Source organism: Orycteropus afer, unplaced genomic scaffold (genome assembly GCF_000298275.1).
Source record: "Orycteropus afer afer isolate SDZICR_OR568_19922 unplaced genomic scaffold, OryAfe1.0 scaffold00063, whole genome shotgun sequence".
NCBI lineage: Eukaryota > Metazoa > Chordata > Mammalia > Tubulidentata > Orycteropodidae > Orycteropus > Orycteropus afer.
The window spans coordinates 2,727,767-2,739,841 of record NW_006921650.1 but is presented as its reverse complement, the minus strand read 5'-3'; the positions used below and the strand labels follow the sequence as shown (position 1 = coordinate 2,739,841).

At 42.0% G+C, this 12,075-nt stretch overlaps 1 protein-coding gene across 1 annotated transcript in view; it reads right to left on the bottom strand.

Moving 5' to 3' along the window:
• Positions 1–8,494, bottom strand: part of PON2 (paraoxonase 2) — a 36,346-nt gene extending 27,852 nt beyond the window's left edge. Inside the window, exon 1 of the mRNA XM_007939792.2 lies at positions 8,421–8,494. Within this exon, the coding sequence (XP_007937983.1) occupies positions 8,421–8,494 (74 nt within the window). The remainder of the gene's footprint in view (positions 1–8,420) is intronic.
• Between the last annotated feature and the right edge of the window lie 3,581 nt (positions 8,495–12,075).

Genomic DNA, 12,075 nt, shown 5'->3' with positions numbered 1-12,075 from the left:
TATATATGTAAGAAATAATGAGATAATTATTTTGAACACTAATAGAACATTTTCCTCCTTCCTCTCAAGAAGCAGTTTGGGCAAACACATGTGGGATCTATTGTTTTGAAAGACACACAGGTTTGCTCACCTTCTCTTTCTGTTCTCTATTGCTATAAATAATAACAATAGTATCCACTTGCAGAGTATTCCACCCAACTCGATCCACAGGGAGCCTGTGAATGTACTAGGGTCAGAGATGGTGTAATAGTTATAGTTATGTATCAACTTGGCTGGGCCATGATTCTAAGTGGTTTAGTAGTTATGATGTAATCATCCCCCATGATAAGATCTGATATAATGTAATCACATCCATGATAAGATCTGCTATGAGCACCAATGAGTAGAAAAAGAGTTGCCCTTGGAACATGGCCTGCTTCCAATATATAAGAAAGAGTTCTGGCAAAGTTCTCTGGCTCTTCGCTTGCTCTAGATCCTGCACCTGGCTTGTCGTCATCTGACCTCTGGTTCTTGTACTTGAACCAATGGCTTGCTGTATTGCTTACTGATCTTGGGATCGTTGCCTTTGCACCCTGAAAGCCAACGGCCTGACATCTTACCTGCTGACCTCAGGTTTGTCAGCCTGCAAAACCAGCAGTCTGCTGTATTGCCTGCCTATCTTAAGTTTCTCAGTCCCTGCAGCGACATGAGTCAGAGGCTTCCAGCTTGATGTCTAACACAGACTTGGGACTTGTCCACCTCTACAATTGCATGAGCCATTTCCTTGAGATAAAATTTCTCTCTCGAGATATATAATATAAGCTTCAGTGGTTTTGCTTCTCTACGGAATGCAGCCTAGACAGATGGCACAGCTGTTGCTACTCTACCTCCATGCAGACTTCATTACTCAATCACAGTAGTCTTTCCCTTTAACCCAGAACCAGCTTCAGAGAGTGTTCCAAGCAACTACCACCAATCTATTAAAATAGACACTCAAGATGGATATCTATTTGCCTTACCTATCCTAGGTTCCTTCTGTTTTTTTGTTTTGTTTTGTTTTTCTCTCTTCCTTTTTTTTCCCCATTACAATTCTATTATTTCCCTTTCAGTTATAGTAGATATAATATAGGAAAGAACTCCAGTGATGCAGTGATTAAGCACTTGGCTGCTAACTGAAAGGTTGGCAGTTCAAACCCAGAAGCTACTCTGCCAGAGAAAGATGCGGCCGTCTGCTTTTGCAACGATTACTGCCTTAGAAACCCTATGGGGCAGTTCTACTCTGTCATATAGGGTCACTATGAGCTGGAATCGACTTGATGGCAACAAGTTTGGATAATACGGGAAGGAGCTATGGTGGTACAATGGTTAAGCACATGGCTGCTAACTGAAAGGTTGGTGATTCCAACCCGCTCAGCAGCTCCACAGGAGAAAAGACCAGGCAATCAGCTCCTCTAAAGATCTCAGCCAAGGAAACCCTATAAACCAAAAAACAAACAAACAAACTCATCATGAGACTGTTCTAATCTGTTTTCGAGGGTTGCTATGAGTCAGAACAGACTCCACAGCACACAACAACAACATAATCAGGCATGAGCATATATAGTACTGGCTTCCTTCAACTGTGCCAGCAATCATCCCCCAAATGACCCCCACAGAAAACATGTACAGCAGGGTTCTTAACGTGGGGTCTACTGTCCTTCAAGGGGTCCATGGACAAATTTTTTTTTTAATTGTGATTTGGGTGAAGATTTACAGAGAAAATTCACTTTCTATACAGCAGTTCACATATACTTTGTCTCATGACATTGACCACAGTTTACCACAATGCAACAGCTCCCCTCCCACTTCCTTCCCATAGTTACCTCTTCCCTGTGTCCATCCCTCCATGCACTCCTGCCCCCTGAGCTGTCTCCCTGTGCATAAGCAGCCCTTCTTTCTCCCATGATTGTTCTCTCCAAGGAGTGTATCTACCCAAGGTAATTGTTCAACTCATATGCCTGTCCTCTGCCTGGCTGGAAACCACAGGTGTGGGTTCAATTCCAGACCTGAAGGGAAGCTAGGGGCCATAGTCTCAGTGGTTCCACCAGGCTCTATTAGACCAGCAAACCGGGTCCCCCTCATTTTTTTTTTCTCCAAATGATTTTGAGTTTTGTTCCACATTGTTCTACCCCTCTATCAAGGATCTCCTACATAGATACCCTTTCAAGTGGATGACAGTGGTAGACTGGCACCATCTAGTTCTTCTGGTCTCACAGTTGTATAGGCTGCAGATCGGATGGTGTACTGGTCACTACGACTAATTGTTTCCATGAATTTTGGTTTTCTTTATTCTTCTTTGATCTGGATGAGGAGAGACCTATCATTGCATCTAGATGGCAGCCTGCTAGCTTTTAAAATCCCAGTCACTACTCGCCAAAGTAGGAGGTGGAACAATGTTTTGTATAGGATGTTATGCCAATTGAGTTTGATGTCCCCTGCGACTATGGTCCCAAGTCCTCAGGTTCAGCTACTCGGTCCCTCTGGGTAGCTGGTCCATGGACAAAATTGACTGTAAGTGGTGAAAGAGTACATCTTTAATTTCTAAGAAAAATTGAGTATTTCCTATGATGATGAATGTGAACAACAAACCACAGTACCAATAGTGGTACCAGTGACTCTATCAGAAAGAGAAATTATATCTTTACTTCATATTTCAGTCACAGATATTTCAGATACCATTCACACTAATAATTTCTTCAAATATCTACTGCTACATATCACCTACATCCAGATCTGTTTAATATTTTTACATTAAATACTACTTAGATACTTTAATAAAGAAACAATGTTATTTTCTGTAAATCAGATTTTAAAAAATAGTTTGATAACTGTATTTAAATAAGACTGGCTTCCTTTACAATCCTATGCATTTTATTTTATGCATCTAAAAACATTATGTTGAGGAGTTATCAAGACTTCATTCACCAAACTGCCAAAGGGGTCCATGGCACAAAAAGCCGAAGATCCCCTACTAGGAAATCATTGTCATCATAAAACTAGTTGCTGTCAAGTCAGAATCGACTCCTGGAGACCAGATGTGTGTCAGACTACAACTGCTTTGCACAGGGTTTTCAATGGGTGATTTTTTGGAAGGAGATCACCGGGCCTTTCTTCCAAGGTATCTCTGGGTAGACTCGACCCTCCAACCTTTCAGTTAGCAGCAGAGCTATGTGTTGACCCTTCACACTAGCCAGGGACTCCTACTGAGCACTTACTGTGTGTGTGGCAGTATTCTAAGTACTTTGCATGTATAAAATAATTTCTTTCACACAATCCCACCACATGTGGCAGGCAGTACTACAATTATCTCATTCTACAGATTAAGAAGCTCTGGTGACACTCTGGTGGTAAGTGCTCAGCTGCTAACCTAAAAGTCAGCAGTTCAAGCCCACCAGCTGCTCTGTGTGAGAAAGATGTGGCCGCCTGCTTCCATAAAGATTACCACTTGGAAACCTCATGGAGGAGTTCTGGTCTGTTCTATAGGGTCGCTATGTGTCGGAATCCACTCAAGGGCAATAGGTTTGGTTTGGTTAGGTTTAGTGGAGCTAGGAGATTAGTTCAGGTTATCTGGCCTGCAAAGATAAACTCTTAAAACCAATAGTCATTAATATGAAATCAACTTCTATTTCTTTCAATCAAGAATCAGCATTACCCAACCAGAGTAGAATGAGACTCCACAGTGTTCCCTGGGGCTGTTAGTTACCATCTTGTATCACTGTGAATTTGCTGTACAGTTAGCATGCACTGTGCTGTGAGGCCAATAGGCCTGAGCAAACTGGGAACACAGTGTTACCACTAGGCATTACTCTGTTCTACATTTTACAGCCTTTGGGTTCAGAAACACTGATAGTTTGCAATCTGTAGATTACAAATCCTTAGAAGCAGAGGCTTTATCTTTTATGCATAGACATATACAGACAAAGTGGAGCTTTATCTTCTATATACAGACTTTGTAAGGCCCTTTGGGCCCCAAAAATACCTGCACTAAGTAACTAAGAATTTAGGCTCAGGCATGTAAAGCTAGGGTAAAATTTGCCGCAATGGCAGAAAATTTTCCCACAATAAATATGAGTCTACGAAGGTACTAGACACTGTATTTGGAATCAGAAGACGACCTGGCTTCCAGAACAGGTTCCAGCATTAATTACCTGTTGGACTAATTAGTAACCTCTCCCAGCCTGTTCTGACATATATAATATAAAAGAAAGACATTGCTGAAGACTAAATGAAGGCATAAATATAAAAGGGCTTTCTTCCCAAAGGTCAGCAAATGTACACTTTGGTATTATATAAAGAATTTTTTATACTTTGGGACTTTTAACACAGTGACCAGGATATAGTAGCTACACAACAAATAGTAAGGATGGAAGGTTATTGTTGTTGTGTGTGTCCATGTATATATATAAAAAAAAAAAAAAAAGGAGGCTCCTTCAGAGGTGTTGAACTGCAGACTGGATAGCTTCTTGGTGGAACTGTCTTAAAGGATCTCTCTCAGGCATTAAATAGAATGTCCAGATACTTGTTTGGGGAGTTCCTGCCTACTCATGGGAGTTTAATGAACACAAGAATCTTGGTTTACTCAAGGCTGTGTACCTTGCAATAGGGAGCCACTGAGCCTGAGAATATTTGTGTATTTCTATTTTCTCCTTTATTGCTCAAGAGAGAGGAGTAGAAAAGGTGGGTGTGGTATGTTATCCTTCTCTGGGAACCTTAGCCAGTTATTGTTCACAAGGAAAAAGGCAACTTTGATTACATATCTCCATTTGGGAATTGAAAAAAAAAAACCAAAACAGTTGTTGTTGAGTCAATTCCAACTCCTGGTGACCCCATGTTCAGAGCAGAACTTCACTCCATGGGACTTTCAAGGGCTGTCTCTTTTGAAAGCACATTGGCAGGTCTTTCTTCTGAGGTGCTTCTGGGTGGATTCAAGTTGCCAACCTTTTGTCAGCAGCCAAGTGCTTAATCGTTTGCCTCACCCAAAGACTCTCATCTGGCATAAAACTCCTACCTGGGACATACTTACACTAAAAAAGTATCCATCGTTGGTCTGAAATTCAAGTTGACATATATCTGGATCTTTTTTTTGGGGGGGGGAATATAACTTTAATGCCAAAGTACCATCTTTAAAACTAGAATAATGAAATAGTAGTTTTTAACTAGAGTTAAAAATAAAGCAAAGCAACAACAAGAACAGCCTGTCACTTCCTCTTCTCTGAAAAGCCTTTCTTTTTGGGAAGGCGGGAACATGCTGCTTTTGCAAATAGACTGAGCATTCCACTGAACTCTGAAAGTGGTGGGCTACTCTTCATTTACCTCCACAAAGGGCTGCCAGGTAAAATACAGGATGCCCAGGTCAATGTGAATTTCAGATAAACAATGACCAGTATTTTAGTACAATTGGGTCCCAGACAAGCAATCACTTTCAGTATAACCACTTTAAATATTTCATGGTTATACTAAAAGTGATTGCTTGTTTATCTGAAATTCAAGTTTAATGACCAGTCTGTATTTTGTTTACTACATCTAGCAACTCTCATCCCAAACCAACGTCCTCACATCAGGGCATGTGGAGCTTCAACTATCCAATAAAGTTGTTGGGTGCCATGGAATTAATTCCGATTCATGGTGAGCCCATGTGACAGAGAAGATCTGTCCCATAGGGTTTTCTTGGCAATAATATTTATGGAAGCAGGTTGCCAGGTCTTTCTCTCATGGAGCAGCTGGGTGGATCTGAATCACCAACCTTCTAGTTAGCAGCCGAGCACTTAATCACTGTGCCACCACCCTTCTTATCCAATAAAGTTACTACCCTGTATAGTCATTACCAGGAGCTCTGGTAGCGTAGTGCCTAAAGCACTTGACTACTAACCAGAAGGCTGGTGGTTCAAACCCACCAGCCACTCCTCGGAAGGAAGGTTGGGCAATCTACTTCCGTAGTGATGCCACCTCGGAAACTCGCTATGAGTCGGGTCTGACTCGACGGCACATAACAACAACACAGTCATTACCCAATAAAGTTTACCAAACAGTCGAGTCATTATAAAGAAAAGATGAATAAATTGTAAATTCCCTATGCCAGTAAACTTTATTCAACTTTTCTTAGTTTGCAACTATAGCATTTTTCATTCAAAGGAGCTTAAACTTAAAACCTTAAAATTAGTAAGAAGAGAAAAACATTAACTGTTAATCCAGAACAGTCTAACTTGTGGAAACACTAGTAGTTTGAACATTAGTGACAACTTAATGGGCTTGTAAATTTTGGTACTCTTGCCTTTGAAACTGAGAGCTAGACCTATACAAAATCATCCAATTTAAGAATGATATGCAGAGCAAGAAGGACATTCACATAACTAAGAAACTATGAAAACTAAGCTTGGTGTGTCCATTTCCTACCAGTTAAGTCTCCTCCCTCATCTCTAGTACCCCTACACACACACCTCTAACCCTTCTCTTTGCATCCTGTTATCATCAGATGAAGGCACCAGACAGTTGAGTCAGAAACCGTAGTATCACCTTTGACTTCCTCCTCATCCCTGGGATTCAAGCACTGCGAGATCTTCACTAGTTTCCCTATGTCTATGCTCTCTGGAAGGAGCTCTGGTGGTGCAGCACCTAAGGCATTTGACTGCTAATCAGAAGGTTGGCGGTTCAAATGCACCAGCCACTCCATGGAAGGAAGATGAAGCAAGCTACTACCATAAAAATTCTACTTGAAAACCCAATGGGGGTTGCCACGAGTCAGAATCCACCTGACGACAGTGGGTGTTTGGCTTATGCTCTCTGGAGTTCCTGAGTGGTGCAAACAGTTAACGCATTTGGCTGCTAACCAAAACATTAGAGTTCTAGTGCTCCCAGAGGTACCTCACAAGAAGGGCCTGGTGCTCTATTTCCAAAAAATCTATTATTGAAAACCCTATGGAGCACAGTCCTACTCTGACACATATGAGGTCACCAGGAGTTGGAGTTGATTGAACTACAACCCTTACTGCACATAAGAATTATCAGGAAGAGTCTTTACAAATAAAAACTACCAATGCCTGTGCTCTACCCTGACCAACTGAATCAGAATCTCTGGGAGTGAGACCTCTGACCTCTAGCAGATCCAAATATGCAACCAGGATGGAGAACCAGTGTTCTACACAAGACCATCCTTCCAGGTTCATCTCTAGAAAGCATAACTACCCTGGTTACACAGGATCGATCCTATTTTTAAAAATATAATTGTCTCCCTTTGCCAACTTTTCAACTGATATTTAATAGCCTCAAAACCTATCCTTCCCCCCATTCACTAATGTTCTCATCCCTTATCGTTATACTACCCTCCAAAGGGTCTATGTTCTAGTCTCCCAACTTTCCCATCTTACTGTCTTTGTTCATAATGCACTTTCCATCCGAGATGGCCCCTTCGCCCCCATCCTTTAAGGTCCATGTCAGTATCTCTTCCTCCCTACCCAACTCCACCTTCAGTGGAGGGACTATCTCCTCTTTAAGCCAATAAAGGCTTGTTTGTAAGCTATCCTGGATATGTATCTGTTTTATTTCTTCTTCTCTTATAACACAGTAAATGCCTAACAACTCCATTACACACACATAGATGAGCACACTATACAAAGGTAGGTGCTTCAGATTTCTTGAATTCTTTTTCATGAGACTTAGACAATTTGAAGTGGTAACTTAACAAATATGATGTCTACCTACCAGTGTTTTTTTTTTTTTATCATCACCAAAATGTAAGCAGTAGTAGTTGGTACCTGGCTTCAAGGCTCCCAGGTGAATAGATAAATATGTAAGTGATGTAAGAACTGTAGCTGAGTATCTCAGATGCCTTTGATCTATAGAGCCAAGATGAGAAGGCTGAAGAGTTTCTCAAACTATGCAAAGAAGGATGGGGTTCAATTTTATTAAGGCTGGCTTGAGCAACAAAAGAGAAGCATACCTGAAAGAAATCCTTTACAATTAAAGTTTCAACGCATGAGTAATACTTTTGTTTTCGAGTTAAACCACTAGGTTTGCCCTGGAATCAGTGCAAAGCACTTACTTGTCAACCTAGGCGGAAAAGAACTTTGCAAATTGCAGAGGCTGAAAAACTTTATAGAGGGTCTCGAGATTTTGTGCAAACTTGGCTGGTTTTACCAAAGCCTGGGCGTGGGGGTGGGGATGTTCAACTAGCTAGTGAACAGAGACAATCAAAAGTTCTTCATAGGCTGCGTGGGTCCCACCCCCCCTAGAATCGCTGCCCTGGGATCCCGCCCTGCGCCCTGGCCCGCGGCTACCCCAAGGCTGCCCGAAACGCGCCTGGGGACCCGAGGACCGAAGGAGGTTCCTTAGGAGGGGTGTCCTGGGGCACAACGCGGCGGCCAGGCTGCGCGCACAAGGGCTCGGTCCGAGAGGGCCTCACCTACCTGAGTGTCAAGAACCTCTCGCCCAGGAGGGCCAGCGATATCCCCAGCAAGCTCACAGCCACCAGCCGCCCCATAGCGCGAGAGCCAGGCGTGCGGCCTCTTTGGGCCTGCCTGGCCGGGGAGCACGATGGGCGGCGCTGGCTTCCCTGCTTTGTCGGCGCCGGGCGGGACTCCGCCCCGTCCTCATCCTCTCCCAGGCCCTGTCCCAGGGTGTCCGAGACTCCGCCTTCGGCCTGGCATTCAGCCTTTGTGGGCAGAAACCTACTTCCCCAGATACCTTCCTGGGCACGGGACCGTCCTAACCCCTAGTCTGGGCTGATGGCGTGAAACTTTGCATTCCTTCACCTCCTTTCGCAAACAACCAACCCACACAAAACCCTAAGACGGCGTGTACTTTTCTTATTTCCATACTCTTCCAAGGGGTTCTTTACTCGCTATTCCGAAAAGTTCCTGATAAGAAATGATTAAAGTTTTCAGGTTTATTATTTTTATTAATTACTAGGGAAAAAGTAACTGGAACACACAAGTATCTCACGTTAGAATTACTTTTTATAACAGGATGAAAATGGGAAGAAATAAATACCGTGTTTTCAGTAATGCTTCATCTAGGCTAGAGACCTTAAGATTTAGACATTTCTTTTTGATCCAAACCGTTTATGAGAATAAGTGTAATGTAAAAAAAAAAAAAAAAAAAACTTTAACAACATAAAATATATAAAAATATAAATAAATAAATAGGAGCTCGGGTGGCATAGTGCCTAAGGCATTTGACTGCTAACCAGAAGGCTGGCCTTTCAAATCCACCAGCCACTCCTTGGAAGGAAGACTGGGCAATCTACTTCCGTAGAGATACTGCCTTGGAAGCCCAAGGAGAGGTCACTATAAGTCCAATCGACTGGACGGCAGTGAATGTGTGTGTGTGTGTATAATTTACCCACTAAGATTGAGACAGTTACAAGTGAGTACATCAGAAATAAACTGCTAATGATTTTCAGCGTTTAATTGCCACTCTGTCGCTATGAGTCGGAGTCCACTGGAGGGCAGTGAGTTTGGTTTGCTCTACAGCATGTAGCATAGTCACAGTAACCAGCCAGCCACTCTGATCTGCAACTGATTATGGAGATAGTGCAGGATCAGGCACCGTAGGGGCACCGTTTAATTTGCTATGCCTGGCATCACATAAGGTGAGGTGAGGAGACTCTGTGGCAGGTAACAACACCGTGGTATGTAGGCAGAGATGTCAGACAGTCACCAATTCTTAACATACAACAGTTCCATGAACAACTAGTGAATAAAAGCAGAGGTCAATTTCTCAACTCCCCCCCGTACCCCTGCCCCAAAAATTACCCCACAGCTTCTGTATGTTCCTCTGTCTAATTCAGGCCTAAGGAGTGTTGAGTTACACTGGATGGTAGATATATTTGTCCTTTGAGGACTCAGGGGACTTTTTGTGTAATGCTTGCTCTGACAGCCTGGTGAAACTACAGATACCGTCTTAGAATAATGGTCACAAGTGTATACAATAAAATATCATAGTTTGCAAAAAAGCCAATGACTGAAATGCAGCTATCAAAATATTTAAAACAATTTTATGCTATAGTAAAATGTGTGCTACAATATATTAAATAACAAAATCAAGGGCCATTCTTTCAAATAGTGATGAGCCTAAATGTTACTTGGAGATACCTGCCACAACCGTAATGTAATAGTGAAAATAACTGCCATTTCCATTAGTATCAAAGTCCTAAGTACGCTAATACTACCGAGTTTGTTGCCTAATTTCGTCATTGACCAGTCCCAGTTGTCTTCCAGTCAGTTCTAAGTCATTCCAACCACATGTGTGTCACAGTGGGACTGTGCTCCATAAGGTTTTTAATGGCTGATTTTTTCAAAGTAGATCACCACCAGCCCTTTCTTCTGAGGTGTTGCTGCATGCACTTGAACCTTCAACATTTTGCTTAGCAGCCAAGTATGGTAACCATTTCCACCATTTGAAAACAAAGATGTATTTTTTATTGTTGTTTTTCTTATGCAGATGCATGAACCTCCCTGAATTCTATCCATTCTTAACTTGGGCTAAGAATTCTTCTGTAATCAAATTGATAGCAGCAACTCCCAAGATTAGATATGAACCTTAGGGGCAGTGAATGTATGTTAATGGGGGAGGAAAACTCACCAAAGTAGGGTGGGCTGATTGCACGACTTAAAGAATGTAATCAGTGCCACTGAATGGTACAGTAGAAACTGTTGAATTAGTGTAGGTTTTGCTAACAATACTCTTAACCACCACAATTTGTTAAAATCAGGAAAAAAAAAAAAAAAGAGGAACAAAGAAGACCTGGGACGATTGCCTGGGCTTCTCCCTTCCCTCACTCTGCAAGCCTTGTTCTCAAGGATTCCTGGGTGAAGATAAATACAAAAAAAAAAAAAAAAACATACTTCATGGTAGCATAGTGCCTAAAGGCACTTGACTGCTAACCAGGAGGCTGGCGGTTCAAACCCACCAGCCACTCCTCGGAAGGAAGGTTGGGCAATCCTACTTCCGTAGTGATAACTGCCTCGGAAACTCAAGGAGGGGTCACTAGGAGTGGGGGCCAACTCGATGGCAAATAACAACAACAACAACAATAGTGCCCTAGAATTTAATACAGTCGCAATTGTAGTAAAGAGCCAGAGTTTTCAAGTCCAGCAAAACCTTCCCAACTGCACTCTCAGAGAATCTTAGAGAAACCTCATTTTAATTTTATTAGCAGGACCAGTGAGCCCCTGCCGAGTTCTATCTTCTCATCCCTACTACCATGCCAGGGCTAGTAATCATCATTTCTCAGGTAGGTGGGAACAGATATTCTCTGATTACCAAATCAGAAGCATTTCTCTTTTACCATTGTTTTATTATATTGCTATTAGCTGCCTCTGAGTTTCTCTCAACCCATGGTGACCCCATGCATAATACAACAAAATGCAATGGGTTCTGTGGCATCCACATGACATGCTGGGACTGTTGTGATCCACAGGGTTTTCATTGGCTGATTTTTGGAAGTAGATCACCAGGCCTTTCTTCCTAGTCCCTCACTTTAGAAGCTCTGATGAAGCCCTGTTCAGCATCATAGCAACACACAAGTCTCCACTGACAGACAAGTTATGGAGTCACATGAGGTGCATTAACTGGGCATCAAGCCTGGGTCTCCCACCTGGAAGATGGTTTCACCACTGAACCACCAATTCCCAAGAATGTTATATAGGCTATTAAGTGCTATAATAAAGCTTAGCAATCTTTGAGATATCTGGATGAATAGGCTACACCAAGAACATAACCCCCAGTTTATGTTCTTTCAAAAATTAGTTCTGACTACCAAATATGAAACAAACTTGTTCTGGAACCAGTTTGTATACTGTTAACTCTTTAAACTTAGTATGAGTAGTTGTTATCAAATAATGACTTAAGATTAGACTGTAACTAGAAATTTAATGGCTTTTAAGCAAAATTTCAGAAATAATACCTTATATCAATGCTTCTCAAACTCTCTCTAATGAAGGACCATTTTTTCTTCATTTCCAATCTATCATAGACTGACACTTTCGTAAAATGAAATGAAAATCAGTGAATAGAAAATGAAATGAAAAATCAGACCTACAAAATACAAGCCCAAATCTT